Genomic DNA, 25,023 nt, shown 5'->3' with positions numbered 1-25,023 from the left:
TGGTGTTGGCCAGTTTCTACTAAATTTAAATTCATTTTGTGATTAATGAGACATTTCAGGCATATGCCCCCAATATAAAACCGTAAACTTCAAACATCCTGAGATTCCCACACACACTGGATTGGGCTGCTCTTGATGATGACAGTCATGCCGCACTCTAGCACTCTTGTGTTTTCCTTCTGTGTAGATCCTTTCTTCTCAGGAGTTCCGTTTCCCTCCTGTTTGATTTTCTTAGTGTGCTGTTTAGAGCTGTAGTCTGCACCCTTTCTCCATCTGCTCATTTGTCTCAGTGGTACTGGCTGGGTGCTTTGCTCGTTTCTGTCTCTCCTATGGTGGATTGTTTGCTGTGGCCCTTGTGTCTCCTAAGTCATCTCATGCCACCTGAAATGTTGCCATGTTTTTTGTTTTTTTAAAAATCTCTTAAATTTATATTCTTACATTTTTAATGATTTTTTTCTTATTTTGCATACTTCACCAACCAGGGTGTTTTTTTAAAAATAACTTATTCTTACTTTATGTGCATTGCTGTTTTGCCTGCTGTGAGGTTGTCAGATTTTGGAATTACAGATAGTTGTGAGCTACCACGTGGGTGCTGGGAATTGAACCTGGGTCCTCTAGAAGAGTAGTCAGTACTCCTAACTGCGGAGCCATCTCTCCAGCCCCACAAACCAGGTTTTTAAAATTTTTTTTATGTATAAGTGGTTTAATTTTCTCGAGTAAACCATACTCAGCAATTCTTGAATACTTTTTTAGAATTTATATATTTAGGTTACATAATTTTTTTGGAATATTTTTACTCTTGACAATTTCATACATGCATATAATGTATCTTGATCATAGCCAATCCAAATCCCTCTCCCCCCAGACACCCCTCCCACCTTAAGGCCCTGTCATCTTTTTAATTTTTTTTATCAGCTCACTGAATCTGGTTAGTGCTACCTGCATGCACATTTATGTGAGGCCATCCCCAGTGGTGAGCAGCCTGCCCACAGCCATCAGCTGCCAGGAGCTGCTCAGCTGGGAACTAGGAACTCAGGAGCCCGTGCTCTAAAGTTGACTGGCTGGGCCTTGTGCAGGGAGCCATTGCTGCTGCTGAGTCTGCCGCATTTCATAGTACTCCCATCCTCTGACTCTTCCATATCTCCACCCCACTCCTCAGTCTTCCCAGAGCCTTAACTGACTGGGGGAGGAGAGCAGGGCAGGGCAGAAACGTTCCAGTTAGGGCTGAGCCCTCAGCTGTCACAAGTGCTATTCTCAGGACTTCAATGTCCTCGTTGACTGCTACCCACCACAAACAGAAGCTTCGCTGACCCAGACTCAGACCAAGAGCAGCATTAGCTTTTGGGTATAAACATAAATATTTCAAGGCAGTTTGACAAGAATTTAACAAAGCTATGGTAGTAAGTTTCCTACTAGAGCAATGGTTCTCACCCTTGCAAATGCTGCAAACCTCATGTTGTGGTGACCCCAACCATAAAATTGTTTTTGTTACTACTTCACAACTTTAATTTTGTTGCTGTTATGAATCGTAATGTAAGTATTTGTTTTCCAGTGGTGGTGTGACCCCTGTGAAAGGGTTATTCGACTCCCTAATTGGTGCCGGAAAATTATCTGTATTCTGTCAATCATGTATTTTAATAAAACGCTGATTGGCCAGGCAGGAAGTTTAGGTGGGTCGACCAGACAGGAAGTAGAGGCGGAGTAATGAGAATAGGATAAGGCTAGGGAGGAAAAAGGTTCCTCAGCCATTCCTGCGTAGACCACCGAAGAGGCAATATGTAAGCCATCACACTGAGAAAGGTACTGAGCCCATGTGGCTAACGTAGATAAGGATAATGGGGTAACATAAGTTATAAGAGCTAATAAGTAGCCAGAGCTAAGGGCCAATCAGTTTATAACCTAATGTAGACTCTGTGTGAGTTCTCTTTGGGCTTGCCGGACGTGGGATACTGGGCGGGACAGAAACCCCAACAAGCCGGCCCGTCATGTTACACCTAATGGAGTCACAGTACCTATGACCTTAGCCCTGGACTCTTGACCACATTTCTAGTACCAGGCATCACTTCCCTCCAGTAGAGCAAGCCTCAGATCCAGTCAGAAAGTAACTGTTAGACACACACACACACACACACACACACACACACACACACCAGTGAGCACATCATGTCTGAGAGGTTGGTTTTTTAATCTGCAGGGTCCACCTGTGTAAATCTATTGATAACTTTTCTCTCCCAGTGGTATGATAGCACCTTCCAACACGATGAAACTGGGTAGGAAGTTTCCAGATACTCATTTCTGTTTCCTATTTAAAGGTTACTAATTTTCCCTGTTATTTACCCCAGAATACTATAATTAGAAACTTGTCCGAATATCTGGACACCATTCATATCTTCCCTTTGGAATTCAGGCTGACAGACTGAGTTGTATGTATTATTATGATGGTAGTCCTCTTGTAGCTAGTCCTTAGTTGGTTCCACTGCTGGTCTCCCATTGCACTTACTGCAGATTACCATCTTTCTCAGAAGTCAGTCCTCACAGCTGACTTAATAAAGGTCATAAACTTGTTGTTTTAGCATTCTAGGGTAGAGTGGGCTTCATTAGGTCATTGTCAAGGTGTTACAAACATGCTCGCTCCGGTGGCTCTGGGAGAATCTTTTCCTTGCTTTCCCCACCTTTTGTGGCTGCTACCTTCCCAGCCCCTTGCCTTGTAGCCAGCCACATCACCCGAAACATCAAGGTGACCATGGGGATTTCTGTTCTGTTCTGTCAGATGACTTTTGTGTGCCAGATGTGTTCTAACTCTTGTGAGAACATGGGGCTGCACTTGTAGACTTGGATCGCCCAGGATTACTTTCCCATCTCAAATTCCCAATTTAACTGTATCTGCAAACACTATCTTCCCCTAACCTCCAAAATCAGGTGAATAGGATTAAGGCCTGGTGATTTCAGGAGCCATTTTTCAGCCCACAGACATGTATCATTTTGTTTTTGCTGCTTTAAATGAGATAGCCATGTGCTCAAAATTAGACTGAAGCCTCAGATTTTATGCTGCTAATTAGAACCTAATGGTATTGTTCTCCTTATAAAACAGTGGTGCTCAGACCCGGTGGTGGAAGTGGTGAACAGAGCTCAGTCTAGTTCCTGGGAGCTGCAGATTCCATGGTGTGTGTGTGTGGGACTGACAAATGGTGATGGTCAGAGAACAATAGGTGTCGGCAATCTGCATTTTTAGCTACCTTTTTTTTTTTTGCAAATTTATCTTTCTGTAGTAAAATAATACCACAATTTTTAAGAACAATGGGTTTTTGTTTGTTTGTTTTGAGATAGAGGGTTTTTTTGTATAATTATGTAGGCCAGGCTGGCCTTGAACTCAAAGATTCCCCTGTCTCTGCCTTCTGAGTGCTGGGGTTAAAGCTACACCAACAGCAACCAGCTGTTTTTTGTTTTTTTGAGAAAGGTCTCTCTTTGTATTCCTTGCTGTCCTGGAGCTTGCTGTGTAGACCAGGCCCGACCTCAATCTCACTTGAGAAATTTGCTTGCCTCTGCCTCCCGAGTGTTCGAATTAAAAGGTGTGCACCACCAAGCCTGGATAATCTTCTGATGGTGCTTGCAGTTGATAGTTCGAGTTCAAAATATATGAGCTATTTCCCTGGTGTTTTAAAATGATTGGGTAATTTTCTTAGCTTTTTAAATTTTTTTTTTAAAATGTATGAACACTTGCAGGGCTGGAGAAGATGGCTTAATAGTTAAGAACTGATTGCTGCTCTTCCAGAGGCCCAGGTTTGATTCCAGTACCACATGGCAGTTCTCACATGGTGCAGAGACAACCGTGCAAGCAAAACACTCAACATAAAATAAAAATAAATGTAACAAATATTTTAATTTAAAAAAAATACAGTTTGGAGTAGTGCCAGCCTGCAAAGGGGCAAAATAAAAAAAATGATATTATGAACTGACAATAATGATAGCTTGGAGATTGTTTGATAGAATATTTAAGAAACATAATGTATGAGACTTGATGGAAGAACTTAGGAAGGCAGCATGTGGAAGAAGACCTAGGAAGAAGTCTGAGGAGTGCCAGTACTCAATGGCTGAGAGATGAGGTGAACCTCCCAAAGAGACAAGTTTGGGCAACCTGGAGTAGTGTGGAAATTGCGGGGGGCGGGGTGGCAGCTTAAAGTCAGGGAAAGAGTATGTTTTCAGGAGGAATCATAGTGGGGAAAGGTAGTGTGAGCAGTGGGTTAGATCGACCATGCGATGGTAAGAACGCTGGCTGTACTTCCAGAGGACCCAGGACAGTTCCCAGCACCCACGTGGCAGCTCACAGTTGTCTGTAACTCCACTTCCAGGGGATCTGGTGCTGCCTTCTAGCCTCTGTGAGTACTAGGTAGGCTTGTGGCCTACAGACATACATCAGGCAGAACATTCATACACAAAGTAAAAGCACGAATCCCCCCTACTCCCCAAAAAAGTATCACTCCAAAGTGATACTTTGGAGTATCACTGCTTTTCATAAAGGTTAGCTGAAAAGGAGGAGAGGCAGGCGGGTAGCTAGAAGACTGTACGCCGAGATTTTGGTGGGCAACATGAGTAGTGCTTGAGCGTCTCTAAGCGTCATGCTTCAAGGCCTGGTACAGAGGCACATTGTTTTAACCAGCACTCCTGAAACTGAGTGCAGGGCTCTGTGATCGGGAGACTGCTCTTATTTATACAGCCAGCCAGGGCTACTGTGCGGAAACCCTGTCTCAAAAAAGAAAGAAGTTAGTCCCGCCTATTGACAGATGATGATGTGAAGATCCAGGGAAGATAATAGTGTGGGCCCAGAAAAGTAGCCAGGACTCCAGAGCTCTCACAGAAGGGTCATCATGGACAAGAAACAGTCTCCATCAGAATAAAAATAGAAGAGGCCAGAAGAGTTGTGAGAGGAATTTGATCTTATTTCCCGACCACTACCATCTCTGTGTCCATTGCAGCTCTCCATTTTTCATCTTTATTTTTCATTTCCAGAAAACTATTTTCAGAATGCCGTTTTAAAAATTGATAGCCACATTCAGTGTCATCTCATCTTGATAGGTGACTTCCGATTTGGAGTTAATACAGTCCATTACTGCAGCATGAATAGTAAAGCCCAGGGACAGATACTGGGGTTTGAGCTGAAGATCAGAGAAGCAGAGCAGCCAGCCACTTTTACCTCCACCTAATCTCTACCGAAGGGTGAGATGTCTCCACGGATCCTCAGACTCCACACTCCACACTCTCTTCCTCTTTATAGTCCTCTCTCCATCAGCCACATCATTCCTGTCTCCACCTCCCTAGTGCTGGGATTAAAAACCTGTGACTCCCAAACACTGGGATTAAAGATGTGAACCACCACCACCTGGTTCTGTTTCTGGATCATTCTCATCTCAGCCCATGTTGGCCTTGAACTCACTGAGATTAGTCAGCCTCTGGCTCCTGAGTCCTGGGATTGAAGGTGTGTGCCACCACTCCCTGGCCTTTATGGCTGACTAGTGTGGCTGCTTTGCCCCCATTTTCATTCCTAAGCTTTATTTATTAAAACACAAATAATGTACCACTATAACCACTTCTTGACTTTTGATGTCAAATACAACCTTTTATGTGTAAGATGCTACATGCTTCTGATGTGTGTGGCCTTTAATCATAAATTTTAGATTTTTTTCCCTCTCTTGAAAGTATAGGAATCTAAAAAATTATAGACTTGTAGGCAGGGAATAATATTAACTCTGAAGGAGTTTTAACTTTGTTCTCTGACAACCTTGAGTACTTCATATCACCGTCAAACATATACCTCCCATATTTTAAGTTTTCCGTTATTTCATTTCCATGTACATGTGATGGCATGTATAAAATTGGAGTGCAAATCTAGAAATGTGGGTCCTCTTTTCAGCCTTACCTCTACTATTTCCCTGTACCTTCTTGTTTGTAAAATTAGATTTTGACAGATTGCTTCTGTGTTTATACCAGAACTAAATTTGTGAATATGTATTACTGTTTTTGTATGTTTTTCCCTTTTTATTAGCTCTTCCCTCCCAATCTGTTGCAGTTTTTTTTTTTTTATGTGCTTCTCTCTCATTTCTATAGATAACCTTGAGGTAGCTGCCTTCATTAGTCATGGCTTGGGAAATTAAAAGTGCTTTGTGTGGCCAAGTTATCCTTCTCAGGGATGTGACAGTAAGCAGTTTGTGTTGCTTTCCTGAGCTGCAGCTGTTTGATGTGTTGCCCAACACTACTCGTCAGTGTACACTTCAGAGGCCAGCTGACTCTGAGGCCAGCAGCACTGATGGACTGTGTGCACTGCAGAGATGGGTGGCGCTAGTGCATCTCTGCATCCTCCGCTTCCTGTGCTCTCAGCCAGGGCCTTTGCACTTCTTCTCTGTGCCTTTCTTTTCCATCTTTAGGTTCCTATCTCTTAGGCAGATCTATTCCCGATATCCCCTCCCTTTTTTTTATAACTGAATCTATTTTAATGCCCACCAAAGGCCCTCTAGTTCCCAACATCCTTCCTGTTAGAATGCCAGCTTAGCCGGGCTCTTTGTTATTTGAGTATATCCTTGAATCTTACCAACCCCCGCTATAAATATCCACATTAAATAGTGCTTCCCAGCATGTAGGGCTCCATATGAGAATGATGCAGTACCAGTTGCTAAGAGAGTATCATTTTCCCCACATTGTTCACATGGGTCTGTTTGAGATAGAAACTTGGAGGATTGTTTCATTAGACTGTCCACAGGCAAACAAATACTTGTAAAGTTTGATTCAATTTTTTAGACTGCTCAAAATGGATTTGCGTAGAGATGGATAGTATAGTATAGTTTAGTTTAGTTTAGTTACAGGGAACGGGGCCCCTTTTTCCAGCCACCCGGCTAGCTTACACCCGAAATAATCGCACAAAAACTGTGTTAATTAAAACACTGCTTGACCATTAGCTCTAGCCGCTTATTGGCTAACTCTCACATCTTGATTTAACCCATTTCTATTAATCTGTGTTCACCACGAGGTCATGGTTTACCAGGAAAGATTTAGCATGTCTGACCTGGCGTCTCCATGGCGGCTCTCTGACTCTGCTTTCTTTCTCCCAGCATTCAGTTCTGTCTTCTCCACTTACCTAAGTTCTGCCCTATCAGGCCAAGCAGTTTCTTTATTGATTAACCAGTGAAAGCAGCACATAAACAGAAGGACCTCCTACACCATAGTATAGTATAGTGTAGTATAGTGTAGTACAGTAAAGTACAGTATAGTATAGTATAAATAGTATCCCCTTATTTATTCTTATGCCTTTTGAGGAGCAGTCAAGTTGTTTCCATGTTTGGCTGTTTTCAGAGAAGGTCAACCATAAAATATGTAAAACTTGTTAAAACTACCATTCAGTGTGACTCTTAGTGAATTAAACCTCTTGATACTAGATTATTACATTAGCTTTGCTTCATGAAAGGCACAAGCTGCTGAGGGGTTGCTGATGTAGTTTTGCTATCGACTGTATCATACACCAGGTCCTGGGCATTACAGGAAAGAGCAGGCAATGGTTGACCTTTGATGAGTGGATTTCTCAGTTTAGATGTTGGTTTCATTTTAAAGAACTCAAAATGTTTACCACAGCACTCTTGAAATTCAGATCAGTTGCTAATATTTGTGATGAGATGCAGTATATATTCAAGTAGATATAAAACTCAGAAACTGAGTTAAACTTTCATTCCCAAACACACACACTTGTTCATTTAATAATTGTACTAAATAAAACACTTTGTAGTCATCCATGTATACAAGAGGCCTATGTAAACAATATTTATGTTAGTAAAGACTTCCTGACATAGTTATATAATCAGCATCATATTTTTTATGTAGTTTACATTTGGCTACTTCACTTATAAATTATTCAAACTCTTAAGTAGATAAGATTCATAAATTGCATACTTTAGTTTTGAGGAATTAATTATTTGGTAATTTCATATGCATATCTGGTAAATAAGTTTTGTACTTGTTTCTAAAGGGGAGAGTAAGGTTTCTGTTATGCAAAGTGAAAATCTAGACTTGCTGTTTGTAGGAATGTAATAGTGATTGAATAGTGTTCCTTTGCTCGGTGCCGTCATTCTTACCAGACTGTCTGACTGCATTGAAGTATCATTCAGAAGGTCAATATTGGTATGTCCACTGCACAGTGAAGAAATTGAGGGATGCTAATCTAGATAGGCATCTGTCTAGATTTGTTAATCATCTAGGTGTCTTAATCACAACTCACACATAACTGGCTAGTCAACCTAGCAAAGGCAGTTCATTCCCAGATGAGGCAACTTGCTGTTGGCCTTTAGTAGGTAACTTAATGGCTCAGTTTCTTCATTGGTAAGGTAGGGGTATAATAATGCCTATATAATATTGCATAATGATTTAAAAACATTAATAAATTCATAAAACTTCTGAATAGTGCTTGGCTGGTACCCCTCCTCCACGTGCAGCCAGTCTCTGTGATATGTTACTTCTAGGCCAGTAATCATTCACTAATACCTTCTCTAGTTGTTGAGAGGTGAGGGTGTGGGCTCTAGGTCTTAAGAGAATGTCATGTGCTTTTAAAACATGTCTTGTTTCGGTTTTCTTTGGACTTCTCGATAGAGAAATACACTTTAGAGGAAGCAGTGTTCTCAAGTCCCTTTGTCCCTTTAATGCAGCCAAACTCCCATGTTGGACTTCTTCCTGAAGCCATGCTGTCTCTTTTTCTTTCCAGAGAGAAACCAGTAGTATTGTATGCTATTGAGTTTCTGCTGTTGGGCTCTGAGTGCTGGGGACACACCAGTGAAAGTCCCTGTTCTCATGGAGTTTGCAGCCACTGTCCTTAAGCTGGCTACTGCCCTCGTTATATGTACTGTATTGTATATTATGCAGAATTGCTTTGCTACATTACTCAAGGTACTGCCTTTTGTTGGGAAAAAATGATAGAATTAAGTGTCTATTGTTAAATGCTATCTACTGTACCTTCTAATAAGTAAGTTGTTTCCAGTGTTTGCCATTTATAGCTCTTAGTAATGGTCACTACACATTTTCTTGGTAGATAGGACAGTTTCTTTAAAATGCTGTATGTCAGGTTCTTTAATCGACTACAGTTAGAATCGTGGCGTGCTTGAGCCTGTTAATGCGAGTGGACATGTGGAGCAGAAACCTTACCTTTGCTGCCTTACTCCAGCCCTGTAAGATGCAGGTCAGACACGACCACAGAGGTGACTCCATCACCTGGGCATTGCCTGCCCTTGCTAGCACACTGCTCTGGAATGGTCATAGGCTCGCTGTTCTGTCGTGTAGTCCATCTTCCAGCTTTTGCTGTTAGTACAGTTACTGGAGTTCCTGTTTTTCTCACATTCTCCCTGCTTCTGGTATGTTAGGCGGGCAGGAAGTGACTTTCTTAATCGCCTCCCCCATTTACTAATAATGTGTTTAAAGTATGTTTTAAAGTATATTACACAAAGGATAAATGTGTAGCTCATTAGTAGACTAGCATGAGTGAGGTTTTGAGTTTAATCCCTACCACTCCCAAAACTATATTAGGTACAGTTTTTTTACTAGAGGATGGACAAAGCTGGTGTCTAGGAGAAAAACATCATTATAACTGACTCCTTGCACTGGTAGAAAAATAATACTATATAAACATTGCTTAATAATAAACAATTTTACTATATTAAGTGTGTATAGTGTACTAGACATGCTGCAAGTGCATTATACATTTATTCTATGTAAGAATCCCATAAGATTAGGACCTATGCCAGGCATGATGGTACACACCTTTAATCTCAGCACTTCAGAAGCTGAGGCAGGTGGATTTCTGTTATTCTCAGGCCAGCCAGAGCTATACAGTGAGACCCTGTCTTTTGATGTTTTTGTTTTTGTTTTTCTATGTTTTTTGAGACAGGATTTCTCTGTGCAGCCCTGGCTGTCCTGGAACTTACTCTGTATAGATCAGGCAGGCCTCAGACTCAGAGATCCCTGCCTTTGCCTGAGATTAAAAGTGCTGGGATTAAAGGCATGAAACACCATACCCAGCTGTCTTAAAAAAAAAAAGTTTAGCTGGGTGGTGGTGGTGCACACTTTTAATCTCAGCATTCAGGAGGTAAAGGCAGTCAGCTCTCTGTGAGTTCAAGGTCAGCCTGGTCTACAAAGTGAGTTCCAGGACAGCCTAAGCTCTTGTTACACAGAGAAACCCTGTCTCTGGGGTGCGGGGGATTAGCACCTTATTACACAGATGAAGAAAGCAGTTCAGAAAAACTAGCATGCTTGCTATGGTCACACTGTTACAAAAAGATAGAGCCAGTCAGGTCTAAATTCTTAACTTTTATTCTTCAATGCTTGGTTCCATTGGGAAAGTCTTAGAGGAGTCTGTGGTTCATGATCTTTCTTTTGGCTTGTCTATGAAATAAACTTCAATTTGAATTTTACTCCCACCTTCAAATAGTTGTTTCTAGTAATCATATTTTGAGCTGTTTTTCTCTTTGACTCTTACCCGTTGGCGTCCTTTCCCATCCCTCCCCGCCGTTGGAGGGTGTGATGGAGAGTGAGGCAGAGTGTCTCTATGATGTCGTCATGGTTGCCCTGGAATGCTTCTCATAGAGACACCTGCCTCCACTGGGATTCTAGGCTTTACCTCATCTTTTACACTTTTTGTGTAGTTCATCTGAGTTTTTTTTACCCTATGGTCTGCAACTTTGGTATGCCTTATAAAATCACATAGGAATTTTAAAACTGTAATCCTTTGAGTTTTTACAGAGAGAGAGAGAGAGAGAGAGAGAGAGAGAGAGAGAGAGAGAGAGAGAATGTGTGCATGTGCACACATATCTGCAAATAGTGGAAGTAGTGGAAGCCAGAGAACTTGGAGGAGTTTTGAGCTTTCTCTCCCTGTGCATCATTTGGTCAAAAGGAAAAAGGAAGTAGTGGAGAGGGAATGTCTACGAAACAGAATCCTTTATTTCTTTCCCAAGGAGTTTCCATACTATTTCTCTCTTGAGTTTATCATTGCTGGTATCTTTAGTCCCCTAGTTTCAGAACGTCACCTGGACACTGTCCTTTCTTGATTACATACATCTCCTCTACCTCCTTTATCTCTTTAGTATTCTAGTTTACTTTAAGATTGTCTTTAGTTTATAATTCATTTGATTATTTGGACTGCATTATTAAAATGTTGCTTGATCAAGAGCTAGCCTACGTCTTGACCCGCTGTGTCTGCCTTTGTGAGTCCATTCCAAATCAGGGAACTGGCTGTTAAGTGTTTGCAAAGGATTACATGAGCCAAACTAGGCCCTTCGAATCTTTTATGATTTATACCTGGTGGTCATAAAGCATATAATAATGATACTTATTATTGCTATAGCTTAATTATCAGATTAATTCTGTTAAATTTTTCATATAATAAAATTTGTCATCAAAGCACATTATTACTTGAAAATTGAAGCTGACCGCTTTAGTAACTGACTGGATTTGTCAAAGACTGCAAAGTCTGATGAAGGGAGTGGAATCTGAGCTGGACTTTAAATGATAGATACAGGTGTTTTTTTTGTTTTTGTTTTCTGTTAGTAAAGAGATGAGGTAGGGGATTCAAGCTAAGGAGTATGGCCTGCACTTAAAGAAAGGCACTGAAAATTTGGACCAGTGTGAGTAATTTACTGAGGTTTCTTGTTATGGAAACAAAATGAAATAGCTTGCAATCAAACTCTCAAAACTTCTTAGTACTCAGCTAAGGTTTCTGAAGTAGGAGATACTCATATGTCTTATGAATTAGCCTTTTTATTGGCACACAACAGAATTTCAAGGTTACATATGATGAGTGCACCCTGGAACCTTGCCTGGTTCGTGTAAGTTAATGGTCACTGCTAGGTCTCCTTGGTATCAGAGAGAGGCAGACAAACTCTTCTTTTCCTGGTGACTTAGTTCCCTCTGCTGCTTGTCTAAGTGAACTCTATTCGATCATCCTCTCCCTTTCTTATTAACGGCACATTCCAGGTCAGTAACACAATGTTTATGGCGATAGCCCTATGAGTTTTTACAATTTCCTGTATCTCAGAGGTGCTTCAAAAAGACTGTTGGGTGTGTGTTTTGTTTCAAAGACAGTTAACTGACTTTCTTATTTCTCTTCCTTTACAGACCTAGAGGATCAAGTCATAATGGGAGCATTTTTAGACAAGCCAAAGATGGAAAAGCATAATGCCCAGGGGCAGGGGAATGGGTTGCGATATGGCCTAAGCAGCATGCAAGGCTGGCGTGTTGAAATGGAGGACGCACATACAGCTGTGATCGGCTTGCCAAGTGGACTTGAGACATGGTCATTCTTTGCTGTATATGATGGGCATGCTGGTTCTCAGGTTGCCAAATACTGCTGTGAGCATCTGTTAGATCACATCACCAATAACCAGGATTTTAAAGGCTCTACAGGAGCGCCATCTGTGGAAAATGTAAAGAATGGAATCAGAACAGGTTTTCTGGAGATCGATGAACACATGAGAGTTATGTCAGAGAAGAAACATGGTGCAGATAGAAGTGGGTCAACAGCTGTGGGGGTCTTAATTTCTCCCCAGCACACCTATTTCATTAACTGTGGAGACTCGAGAGGTTTGCTTTGTAGGAACAGGAAAGTTCACTTCTTCACACAAGACCACAAACCAAGTAATCCGCTGGAAAAAGAACGAATTCAGAATGCAGGGGGCTCTGTGATGATTCAGCGTGTTAACGGTTCTCTGGCTGTGTCAAGGGCCCTTGGGGATTTCGATTACAAATGTGTCCATGGAAAAGGTCCCACAGAGCAGCTTGTCTCACCAGAGCCGGAAGTCCATGATATTGAAAGGTCTGAAGAGGATGATCAGTTCATTATTCTTGCATGTGATGGCATCTGGGACGTCATGGGAAACGAAGAGCTCTGTGACTTTGTGAGATCCAGACTTGAAGTCACTGACGACCTTGAGAAGGTTTGCAATGAAGTCGTCGACACCTGCTTGTATAAGGTAGCTAGGCTTTTTCTCTTCAGTCAGCTTCATGCCGTTAATTACTGTTCCTTTTAATTATTGTGGAGCCTGTAGATATCAAAAATAAATTTTTGGCACAATTACAGGATACTCTACCAACTGAGAAAATATAGGGATACTTTAGAAATTAGCCAGTTACCATCTGTGCAAGAGCTGAATCTAAATGCTTGCTCTTTAACCATGGGTACTCAAGCTTTTGGTACTAGAGAAGAATTAGAGAGAAAAATTCTATCTGAGTGCATGAGAAAGGGTGGGGCGGTCTGGAGCTCTGTGTCTCTCTGTAAGTTCTGGATGTGCTTTAGGACGCTAGTTCAGTGTTTCCACCACTTGAACATGAGTTCTGTAGCATCAGGACAGCAGAGTTCAGTGAGTGCTGGGTATGGGGCAATGCAAATAGCCTTGGTTGTGGGCTCAGAAGGACCTCGTGTGAGACCCTGTGACTTGAGGTAAGCTCTTGTTTCCTGAAAGAACAGAGATTGCCCTGTCTAGTGGGGCTGTTGGGAGGAGGATTAAATAGGCTCATGTACATTGATAACTAGCTGAGCCCCTTTATTTTACAGATAAGGAAGCTGAAGACAGAGAAGGTTCTGTGAACTTAAGAGTCAAACAGGCCTGGAATCAAGGCTTACCTCTATTGCTTTTGTACTCTTCAGTCTCTGCTATAAAATATAGATAATATGTAACTTCTAGGACTCTTAAGGATTTACATGTGCATACATGCCTGCCTGCGTGTGTGCTTGTGTACACTCTAGTCACATAGGTAATTCCTAGTTGACTCGTGCTGGAGAGCTCAGAACTCGTTTCTACATCACACAGCTTTAGTCGCAGCACCCTTGAAAAGCTGGGTCGGTGGCCTGGCACCAGTGGTGCTTGTGCCACACTGCTGTGTTTGTCAGTGGTGCTTGTGCCGCACTGCTGTGTTTGTCAGTGGTGCTTGTGCCGCACCGCTGTGTTGTCAGTGGTGCTTGCTGACTTGACTATTTGAAAGCAAACATTTATGTATCCACACATTCAGCTCAGTGTAAAATCCTAATTCTGTTAGAAGTAGAATTTGTATACCTTCCAGCTCGTGTGTCTGTCAAGGGCAACAGTGATGGTGTGCTGTCAGTCTATCTTCGATATAAATGGTTTGAGATATTCGTGTATAAGACCAATGTTTCCATATAGCTGAATAAAATACTAAAAGTAAGGAAAATGTGGGAAGGCTATCAATTCAAGTGTTCTATTTAACAACAGTTTGAATAATTTGAATGTACTTCCTAAGTTAAATCAGTACTTTTATTATATAAGTAATGCATAATATGTATTACAAAAGTATAAACTTTTTCTAGTTTTCCTATTTCTACTGCAGAAACAAATTCATTGACCCCACAGTGCGTTGTGACTAAAGTGTAAGTTTGTGACAGGGACAGTAAAGACTAGTACTGACAAGCTCCGCCACATTATATGGCGTGTGTAGCTGCGTGATACTGACATGGCAGGTGACTTCAAGCAAAGCGGCCACCAGAGACGATTTAGGGAAATTTTTATTTTACAGGCTCTTTGTCAATAATTCTCACAGAATTAATGATTGCTGCTTATAATAGTTAATATATTATGTGGAGGCAACTGTCCCCCACCAACATGTTTGCTTTTTTTTCTCCTTAAAAGTAACTTTTTGGTTTGGTTTGGTTTGGTTTGGTTTGGTTTGATTTGGTTTTTTGAGACAGGGTTTCTCTGTAGCTTTGGAGCCTGCCCTAGAACTAGTTCTTGTAGACCAGGCTGGCCTTGAACTCACAGAGATCCACCTGCCTCTGCCTCCTGAGTGCTGGGATTAAAGGCGTGCGCCACTGCTGCCAGGCTAAAAATAACATTTTTATAGACACGATATAGTTATAATTGGCATAGGTATAAAGATTCTCAAGGTTTTAAAAAGTAGAAAGAAGGGGCTGGAGAGATGGCTCAGAGGTTAAGAGAGCATTGCCTGCTCTTCTAAAGGTCCTGAGTTCAATTCCCAGCAACCACATGGTGGCTCACAACCATCTGTAATGGGGTCTGGTGCCCTCTTCTGGCCTGCAGGCACACACACACAGACAGAATATTGTATACATAATAAATAAATAAATAAATATTTAAAAAAAAATAAAAATAAAAAGTAGAAAGAAAACCAAATATTTTCTTGCCCTTTCTCTTTCCAGGGAAGTCGAGACAACATGAGTGTGATTCTGATCTGTTTTCCCAATGCGCCTAAAGTCTCAGCAGAAGCCGTGAAGAAGGAGGCAGAGCTGGACAAGTACCTGGAATGCAGAGTAGAAGGTGGATCATTTAACAAAAAATAAGTAGCTTTCTTTAAAAAACAAAACCTACAACAGAAAGTTTAACACTCTAGAGTTTTTAGTTCTTTACATGCCTTTAACATCTAGTACTTACCGTATAAAAGTGGAAAGGACATTTCGTAGTAAGCCCAAGGCACCCTGTCAGATTAGAGATAACTAGTACAGCCTCATGCGAACATGAGTTTTCTGGTTAGGAACTTCCATTCTGAATGGTTGAAGTGTGGCTCTAAAATTCTTGCTGACCTCACTGGCGTGAGCAGTTTCATGCCCGGAGAACAGTTTGTCCTGCATTTGAGTATTTCATCTTCCTGTGAGAAAGCCATGTGAGCTAACTTCAAATCTCCGGAATAGTTTGTGTATGACCTGTGTTTGGTTGGTTGTTTGCTGGGTGGTTTGGTTTTTTTGTTTGTTTGTTTTGTTTTGTTTTTAATAACTTGGAAGGTCAGATGGTTGCTAACAACTGTCACATCCCGCAGCTTTCCACACTTACTTTTCAGGTATTTGACGGCTTCCCTCCTAAGCCATGAGCTCTTTCACCTTACAACTCAGACCGGGTAGGAATCAGCTCTCAAATGAGATCAAGGAAAGTGGTTTGGAACTGTAGGAGTATGGTTCTTAGATTTCTGCAGTTTATTTATAACAAATGGAAAGCATTTGTACCTCCAAAAAATGTGATGCTTTTAAATATTGGAAGAAATTTATCTTTTGTTGGTGGGGTGGGTAGGTTGGTTGGTTGGTTGGTTGTAGAACTGGGGACCAAATCTAAGATTTCTTGCACAGTGAGCAAGTATTTCCCTCTGAATCCCACCCCAACCCTTACATGATCTTTGAAGCTGCTCACTACGCATAAGCGTAAGCATTGTCTCCCCAGACATTAGGTTCACTGTGTGGACAGATACAGTAACCACGTAGATTATGCATGCCCTATAAACAAACACTTCAGGGTAAAAAGTGCACTTTGCTCTCCTGATACCATAATTGGCATGCAAGCATCGACCTACCATACTATTGCATCCCATTGTGTCTTCATTATTAAAATTAGTGTGCATCTTAATTTTATTTTCTCTTTTTATTGCTTAATATCATTTGTAATCCGTCTATTAGAGTTGTGCTTGATTTGGGTTGTTAGTGTACCTAGAGATTTGAGGTTTTGTTACTACCCTCCCTCCCCTGATGGTAACATCTGTTTGTATTGTTTAGTATTTCATTCATTGAATATACTAGTCAATGCATTTTTTCCTTACTATTTTCAAGGGTCTTGTAATTTTTCATATCTTAAGTTATTTCAATTGTTATTCTAAAATACTCTAAAAATACTTAGAATGTTACAGAGTGTTTGGTCTAAATTGCTGTTTAGTAGAAAATTATGAAACCAAAAAGATGTGTACGGGGTAAGTTGATGTTGCTGTTTTGGCACCTTAGCCTGGGGATACTTTTTATTGGTATAAAGAAATAATAAGTAACTTAGTATTTTTACTATGAAATAGGATCCAGTTTTAGGAATGAATTATTATTTTTCTCTTCAGTGTGCTTATTTTAAAGTAAGTTTTTGGTGGAGTTATAAAATAGTCACTGCATATAATTTTATTATAATAAGTTTTATATTTCATGCTATCAAGTGGCAGTTGCCACCTGGGCAGAGTTTACATTAATAGTCAATATTGTACTATGTTCAACTGTTACACCGTGCAATTGGAGGTAATTGTCATAAATTAAGTATGGTATTTTTAGAACTGATGAGATGCAACTAGAAAGAAAGTCGTGTTAAAGTTGCTGCTACTTAAAAGCACAGAAGGAATGTATCTTTGCACTGTAAAAGATGTATATCTAAGTGAAAAAGTGCGCAGCTTCTAACACAGACACCAGTACCTTTCTCCTTGTTTAAATACATGCCTTGACTAAATTGCTGTGACCTACTAAGCCTCATTTGATTTCAACATTTTTGGCTTCTGTGTCTACAACATCGAAAGGACAAAGCTCTCAGATGCTCCCTTCTTCCACTGTGTCACCTGTACTGAGGGGAGGTGATGAGGAGGCTGTTGCACTGCGGTCCTTAGGCAGTTTAAGATTATACTCACCTGTGTGTGGCTCTCTCATCTGCTACTGGCCTGACTCCCTGAAAAGTTGCTAATGTGGAGGAAACTGAAAATTCCTTAAGCTTTCTTGAGAAAAGAGGGGGATCAGGGTGTGTTTGTCTCTGTTTATGAAACAGAATTCTTGACATTTATATTCTTTATGGAAGCACCGAGTTTTTGCAGTCTAATTAAAATGTATAGTCCAAGAACAATTACAGGAATTTTTCTTGACATCCAGAACTTTTCTAGAAGCTGAAGGAAGCGGGGTAGTGTAAGTGTTCAGTTTAAATAACTGTCCCACATCAAATAAGAGATTCTAATTGTTTCTAAAGTCTTTATTATTCTTAAAAGAATTTGCTTTCCTGTATTCTTAACAATTAAAATATCATAACATATTCTAATGAAGATGTAAGCTACATCAAATACAGCGGGTTTTTTTTTTTTTAACTTAGAACCGAAACCATTATTGGTTAAATTTATCAGTGTTCATTTCTCCTGTATCCAGAGCTCAAACCAAATGATTGTATTGGCTTAGTAGACACTATGTTGTGTGTTACCCTTCTAGATTGTGAACTTGTGTAGCATAGGCAAGCATCAAATCCCTTTATTTTTGTATAGTAGATCTTCAGCACTAGCACCATGTAGAAAATCAATATGCCAAAATGTTAAAGACTTTACAATAAAGGAGCTTGGCAAACCAAATCTGAGATCCTTGCTTTTTGTTCAGATTTAAGACTGCTTTATTTTGTTCATTTTTTTTTTTAAGGAAAAGAAGGCATAATATAATACATGCAAAGTTTGGCCTTTATTTTAGGAGGATAATTTTGAACCATTTAAAGAGATTTCATGAGAAGCGATGTCTGTCTTTACATGTGCCTTTAATGGTGAAGAAACATTTTGAGGCTTGATAGAGAATGAAGTTTTTGTGTTATTTTCAGAGGGATTTACAAATGGAGAAATAGAATAATTTCTTGCTCTGGTGGCCTAGGAAATACCATTCCTTATTATAAATATTGAGAAGCAAAAATGTTGTGGTGCCTTGGGCTGGGATTTGCACTGAGAGTAACTGCTTAGTCTCCAAATGAGGCCTTGTACTTAGTTTAGAGATGGGGTGAGGGTCTTTGTTCACAGCTCACATGGTCTCTGATAAGAATTACAACCTCTGCCTGATAGCACTGCAGATCCCCTCTGTGCCCTCGGGGGGAGTCTGATGTGAAACTAATCATTGTAAGTGCAGCTGTACAGTTACTAAGTCTTTCTTTCTGCTCTTAATTGTTTTGTCATGAAATTTAGATCCTTTCATTTAAAGTCTTGCTTAAGTAACAAATGAGGTGGGTGGTCTGTGTTTATGTCATTTCCTAAAGGGAAAATTGATATGCAGAGTGATGTTCAACTATATCGTTCATTTGTTTACGCTACTTAAGTCATATTGCCACTATAAAAATATAGATTAAAAATTTAGGAACTAGTATATCTTTAATAAATTGCCTTATACTTAAAGGTGCCTTTTCAAATCTTGAGTTTTTATTTATTTATTTTTATGTGCAATGTGTTTTATATAAAATGTCCGTGTCCTGTGTAAGGACAGAAGTTGATTTCCTTAACAGTAACTAGTTAACATCTTAAAGGAAGTCATTTATACCCACCTTGATTGTGTAACACATCAAGTTAACACAAACTATCTTTTTATTTTCACATATTTATCTTGTTTTCATTCATTGAAGTTGATGTTTTGTGTCTTTTTCTGCATTCCCTGGCCTTACATTTTTGAAGATGAGTGATTATTTTCAAAGTAGTTTAGAAAGTCTCAGGTGTAGGACAAGTAATTTGGCTGTGATAACCTAAGGTGTCTTTGCTTCAGTGTTTAAAATTGAGTTTTGATAACACTTACAAAAAAGGTACTTCTGATTCCCAGAAATCATAAAGAAGCAGGGGGAAGGAGTCCCTGACTTAGTCCACGTGATGCGCACGCTAGCCAGCGAGAACATCCCCAGCCTCCCACCAGGGGGTGAACTGGCAAGCAAGTGAGTATGTTCTGTATGTTCAGCCTTTGTCTGTAGGAACTGTGCCTTTACTCCGAAGGTCCATGCTGTGCCTTCACTGTTAGGAAATGTGGTCTTTGATTGGGATCAGTACTTAATTGTCACTGTTTATAATTGTACTAAGAATTATCCTTAGTGGAAGCTTGTGTGACACTGATTTCCACAAGGAATAAATGAGATAATGAAATAGCACGGCTGCAGAAGGGTAAGTGGCTGTAGTAGTGGTTTCTGTCGTCACTCCTTGTATGACCTAACACTCCAAAGACTCTTCAGTCTGGGCAGTGTTTACTTGTTTATTGCTGATTGGTGTTTGGTGTCAGAAAGAGTAGACACATTTTTCCTTTATTTGTTTTTCCTTTTCTATTGTTTTATAGAACCATACTAGGTTGTGTTAGATATTAAGCTTATATCTATAGTTAACAGTGTACATTGTACAATTCAGGTGGTTTGTTGTTGTTATTTGGGTGTTTGTTTGTTTGTTGCAACAGCGTTTCCCTGTGTAGCCCTGGCTGTCCTGGAACTGTGTAAAGCAGGCCAGCCTTGAACTCACAGAGATCCACTTGCCTCTGCATTCCTAGTACTGGATTAAAGGCGTGCATCACCACTGCCAGGCTTCAAGTGTTTCATTTTGTCTTGTTTTAATTCAATGCTTGGCGTACAGATGGATATTGTGGCTGTTTCTCTGATTTTCTGTAGTTTGCACATACTGCTATCTTTATTCTTTGTGGACATTTCACCAGGGATTCTAAAAGTTCCTGTTGAAACTTGTAGTTTTTGAAAACTTTCACATCACCATCTTTGATATGACTGTCTATAAAATTGCTTCCCATCAGTTTTAGAAGTGTGAAGGCTGTAACTGTAAAAGCACCGTTGCATTACAGACAGACACAGGTGTGTGTGTGTGTGTGTATGGTTTGTGATACTGAAGAATAAACTCAACGTCTCACACTTGCTAGATAAGTTCTCTGCCATTGAGGATTAAAGAGGTATTCCCCCACACCTCCCTTTTTTGTAGAAGGGGGAGGGTCCCTTGTTCATTCTGGCCGCACGAAATAGCCACATAAAAACTGTATTAATTAAATCACTGCTTGGCACATTAGCTCTAGCTTCTTATTGGCTAACTCTTACACATTAATTTAACCCATTTCTATTATTAATCTGTATATTGCCACATGGCAGTGGCTTGCCAGCAAAGATTCAGCAGGTCTTACTGTGGTGGCAGATCCATGGCGTCTCTCTGACTCTGTCTTCTTCCTTTCAGCATTTAGTTCTGTCTTCCCTGCCTGCCTAAGTTCTGCCCTATCAACAGGCCAAGGCAGTTTCTTTATTCATTAATGGTAATCACGGCACACAGAAGGGAGGGAACTTCCACATCACCTTTTTTCACCTTTTTTCTTTGAAGGAGATGGGCGGATGTGATCTCCTTGTATAGCTCAAGATTTCCTAACTCAAGTAACCTTGCTCAGCTGTTCAGTGCTGGGATTAGGCATGTACCAACACACGGCCAGACTTTAAAACAAAATATTCAAAAACTAATCCTTATACTTGTCACGGAAGTATTCAACGTTCTAGTTTTTATGGAAGTTGTTTGAAGGAATGTTAAGAGAAGCAAAGACAAGATGTATGCGGGATTGTTGTACTTTGACAGGTTAACGTTGCTTCTACTTGGAAACTATGATGCCAAGTATGAATAAGGAAACTATTCTTAATTAGTATGTCTGCGGATTGGTACTGCTGCTGCTCACTTGTAGCCATTTAAGTCAGCTCAAATAGAAGTAGGACCATATAGACTTTTTAGTCTGCACATGTGTATATGTGTATATGTGTGTGTGCTTGCATGTGTGTACATGTGAGTGCATGTTCTTGGAGGCCAGAGGTTACATAAGGCAGAAGACAGGCGACATCTTCCTCTGTTGCTCTCCACCCTGTCTTTGAGATTATCCTCACTATACCCAGAACTCACTAGCTAGCTGGCCAGTAAACTCCAGGGATCCACCTGTTCTTGACTTTCTTCCAGTACTAAAGTCACAGATGCAGGCCACTGTGTGGGCACTGGGGTCCCAACCAAGGTCTGTGCTTGTACATTTCTTGGGAGGCTGCTTTTGTTTTAATTTTGTAAAGGCTACTGCTCCCCAGCCTGGTGACTGCCTTTGATCCCCAGAACCCATATAGTGGAAATAGAGAAGAGACTCCTGCCCGCTGTCCTATGACCTCCATATGTATGTGCACACAGTAAATGAGCTGAAAAGAAAAAAATCACCAGTTGGTTTGTTAACTAACTAAAATAAACTGTGACTTTTGCTCCAGTGTTATTTAGATCAGTGGAGTGTTAGAGTATTTCATGTTAGAGAGACCGTGCCTCTGCTTTAGCATCGGGACATAGATGTCTTAAAGACAGACTTGGTGTTGACGGCAGGAACTAGAACCAAATGTATTTGAAGTGTAAGATTATTTTTTAAAGTTTTAGTGAACACTGGACTGGGGTTATTAGCTGTGATTTACTTTCTGAAAGATTAACTTTCTGCATTTTCTAACATTTAGGCGGAATGTAATTGAAGCCGTTTACAATAGACTGAACCCTTACAAAAACGATGACACTGTGAGTAGTGTTCGCGCCTCTGCTCTCCTGTCCTCCCTGGGGTCTGCTCTAGCACACAGCTGAGTGGGTCAGTGCTGCTGCTCTGGGCTCGGCCGGCCGCCTCTGCAATCAACTTCAGAAGACCTGCCTTCCCTTTTTTATTAAGTTAGGGATCTCTTTCCACAGAATCTTGGATTATTCTGAGTTTTACAAGGAGCATCAGCGAATTCAGAATGTTCATCGTGAAGCGTTTTTATGCATGCAGATATCTTTGCCGCAGTCGTGAGGCCGAACCCACACTAAGACGCTAGAGAAGTCCCTTGCAGCTGTTAGCTCAGAGCCACTGAGTGCGGCTGTTCCGGGTTGTGTGCTGCATATGGAGCTCTCTTAAACTCTCCACTCCCACAATGCAATGAGCTTAATGAAAGTGGAGGTTTAAGATAAGTTAGGCAAAGCTTTTTAGTAATTTTGTTGGTTTAATGATAAATTTGTTCATACTTGTAGTAAAATCATTCAAATATTTTTTTAAACCAAAGGATTTGTTTGTTTATGGAAATTTTTGGTCGATGGGGCCAAGCCAAAGATTTCTTATTTTTTAACTAAGCAGATTAAATATTAGTATTTCATATGTAGACATACATATTTTTGAAGCCAGCTAAATTCTATAATTGGTATCTTATAAAAACCTTGTCTTTCTGCACTCTCCAGGGAGTGGTACATCTGAGTTTCTTGCATCTAATGCCCTGTTTGTTTGTTCTCCCCTGTGAAGGACTCCACGTCAACTGATGACATGTGGTGAAGCCGCTCATGGCCATGGGTCGCCTTCGCCGCCAAAGGAGAGTGCAGCTCAACTTGGCCGAACCTTTGAACAGCCATCATCAACTTTAAGGAAGAAGGGGTACGACGTGGCTGGGGGACTACACCAGAGAGCTGGAGCGGTGGAACAGCTGGCCCAGAACGGATTTTTTTTTTTTAATTGTAAATTTGAGACTTATGTAAACGTGATTTCAAACCGTAATTCATGTTGTAAATCAGACTCCAGCAATTTTTGTTGTATGATTTTGGTTTTTTGTAAAGTGTAATTGTCCTTGTACAAAGTGCTCATATTTAATTATGAACTGCTTTAAAATCACCGTCAACGATAAAGGAAATGTTTGGCTTGTTGTGTGACACAGCAGATACAGTCGTGCTGTGGACAGGGAGAGCAGCAGCCACATAGCTCGACGCTCATGTGCGCATGATTATGAAGAATTCCAAAATCTTACAAAGCTGAACACCCAGGGAGTTATGGGAAGCTGTCTCTGTGTTCTGGCGAGGGACTGGTTGTTCATACAGCCGCCCCTCCTTACCTGTCTCTAGGATGGCCTCTCCTGCAGCCGAGAGCACTGCAGGTGACACCGAGTGTTGGTGAGAGTATCGATTTGGGGCTGAAATGCCTTGATTCTTTGCACCTCTTTATGAGTCCTACATTCAGTTACTAATTGGTAAGCAGCAGCTTCCTACACAGTAGGAGACTGCCACATTTTTTTTCCTATCATGATTGGCTGGGCCTGCTGCTGTTCCTAGTAAGATATTCTGAATTCCATTTTATCAATAAAGCTTGGTTTAACAAACAAGAAATTTAATCATGTACGCGTAGTTCCTCTTGCCCCGGCTTTCAGAACCCCATGGTATTGTAAATGGGACATGCCTCCTAGGGAAAGGTGTTAGTCTCCTTAAATTGGATGGTGGTGTTACCCCAGGTACAGATGGATCGAGAACTCAAAGTCTGTGTTGTCCTAACCTGTTTTTAAAATGAGTTTCTTCCAGGCTGCTTGCTTGTCAGTAAGATGTGCATCAGCTTGGGTTTACCTACTGTTAATGAAAAGAATTGTCCAAGTTTGACAATCTTAACACTATGATAGATGTGTGTGTGTTGAATGTGTGTTTGTCTAACTTTTAATTGACCCACGTCTTTAGAATCTAAGAGGTTAAGATGTATTTGTGATTTGAAATATAGCATGTTGATAATATTTAGCTGTTGGCCTTTAAAAATAAATTTCAAAGCTTAAGGAATTGTAGATATAAAATACCTAATTTAATTTAGGCTTAACCCCCTCCGATTAAGCATGTAAGAGTAAGTTTTCTGGTCTGTCACATTATAAAGACTACTGTTCTGTACCCGTCTGTGTTTTCGTCTCTGTAGGTTGAGTGCTGCATTTACCAACATGTGACTGAGTCCCCACTAGGAACAGATTCAGATACGTTAGATACAAAGTCATAACTTTGTGTACAAAAGTTAGTGTAATACATTTTGTTCTGTGTGTTTTCCCCAAACTTGGAAATAGACATGTTTGTATATACAGCCTTAAAACCACTGTAACGTTAAGGGAATAGGAGAGCACTGAGAAGTGTTGCAGACTTCCGTAGCTACAGTACCAGCGGACTCTTCGTTATCCCTCTCGTGAGCTGATGTACCTTCATTGTATTTAATTTATATCTTAGTCCAGCATGAATGAAGAAAAGCTGAAATACTCTTGATATTTAGAAATTCATAACAGCTGCAATTACAGAACCAATTCCAAACTTAATAAATGCTTAATGTCTAAATCTGTGGGAGAGTTGGAAGTATGGTAATGTTCGAAGCTGTGGCTTACAGAGATGGGCCTGTGCATTCCAGTGCTCCTGCACAGCCTGGGTGCTAGGCTGACAGCGGAAGCTGAGATCCTGACGGATGACCTGGGTCCTTCGTTTTTAGAAGTAACATGAAAACCTTTAGTTTTAGAATTTTCAGAACCTCCAGCCGGGGTTTGCTTGTGGTCGGCTTTTGAAATTGAAACTACCATGGTGGAAAGCTAGATTTCAAACGACAGCAGCTTAGTTAGGTAAACCTGATTTGAGATTGTCTCAACAGAAAGGGAAATTCAAATGCTCTTCTGTTGAAATCGTTAATTCTGAAGACTGAAGTAAGAAAATACTGTGATCTAAGGAGACTAGATCTTTTCACGAGTCAGCGCCACACTG

At 40.6% G+C, this 25,023-nt stretch overlaps 1 protein-coding gene across 3 annotated transcripts in view; it reads left to right on the top strand.

Annotated features, from left to right (window-relative positions):
- Ppm1a (protein phosphatase, Mg2+/Mn2+ dependent 1A) overlaps window positions 1-24,613 on the top strand; it is a 49,262-nt gene extending 24,649 nt beyond the window's left edge. For all 3 annotated transcript variants that reach the window (XM_085697543.2, XM_085697545.2, XM_085697544.2), the window contains exons 2-6: window positions 12,136-12,989; window positions 15,188-15,305; window positions 19,316-19,424; window positions 21,984-22,041; window positions 22,790-24,613. In XM_085697543.2, the coding sequence (XP_085553669.2) occupies window positions 12,136-12,989; window positions 15,188-15,305; window positions 19,316-19,424; window positions 21,984-22,041; window positions 22,790-22,819 (1,169 nt within the window). In that variant the 3' untranslated portion in view covers window positions 22,820-24,613. The remainder of the gene's footprint in view (window positions 1-12,135; window positions 12,990-15,187; window positions 15,306-19,315; window positions 19,425-21,983; window positions 22,042-22,789) is intronic.
- The last annotated feature ends 410 nt before the right edge of the window (window positions 24,614-25,023 follow it).

Source organism: Myodes glareolus, chromosome 11 (assembly GCF_982192425.1).
Source record: "Myodes glareolus chromosome 11, mMyoGla1.1, whole genome shotgun sequence".
Classification (NCBI taxonomy): Eukaryota; Metazoa; Chordata; class Mammalia; order Rodentia; family Cricetidae; genus Myodes; species Myodes glareolus.
This window is presented reverse-complemented; position numbering and strand designations above follow the sequence as displayed.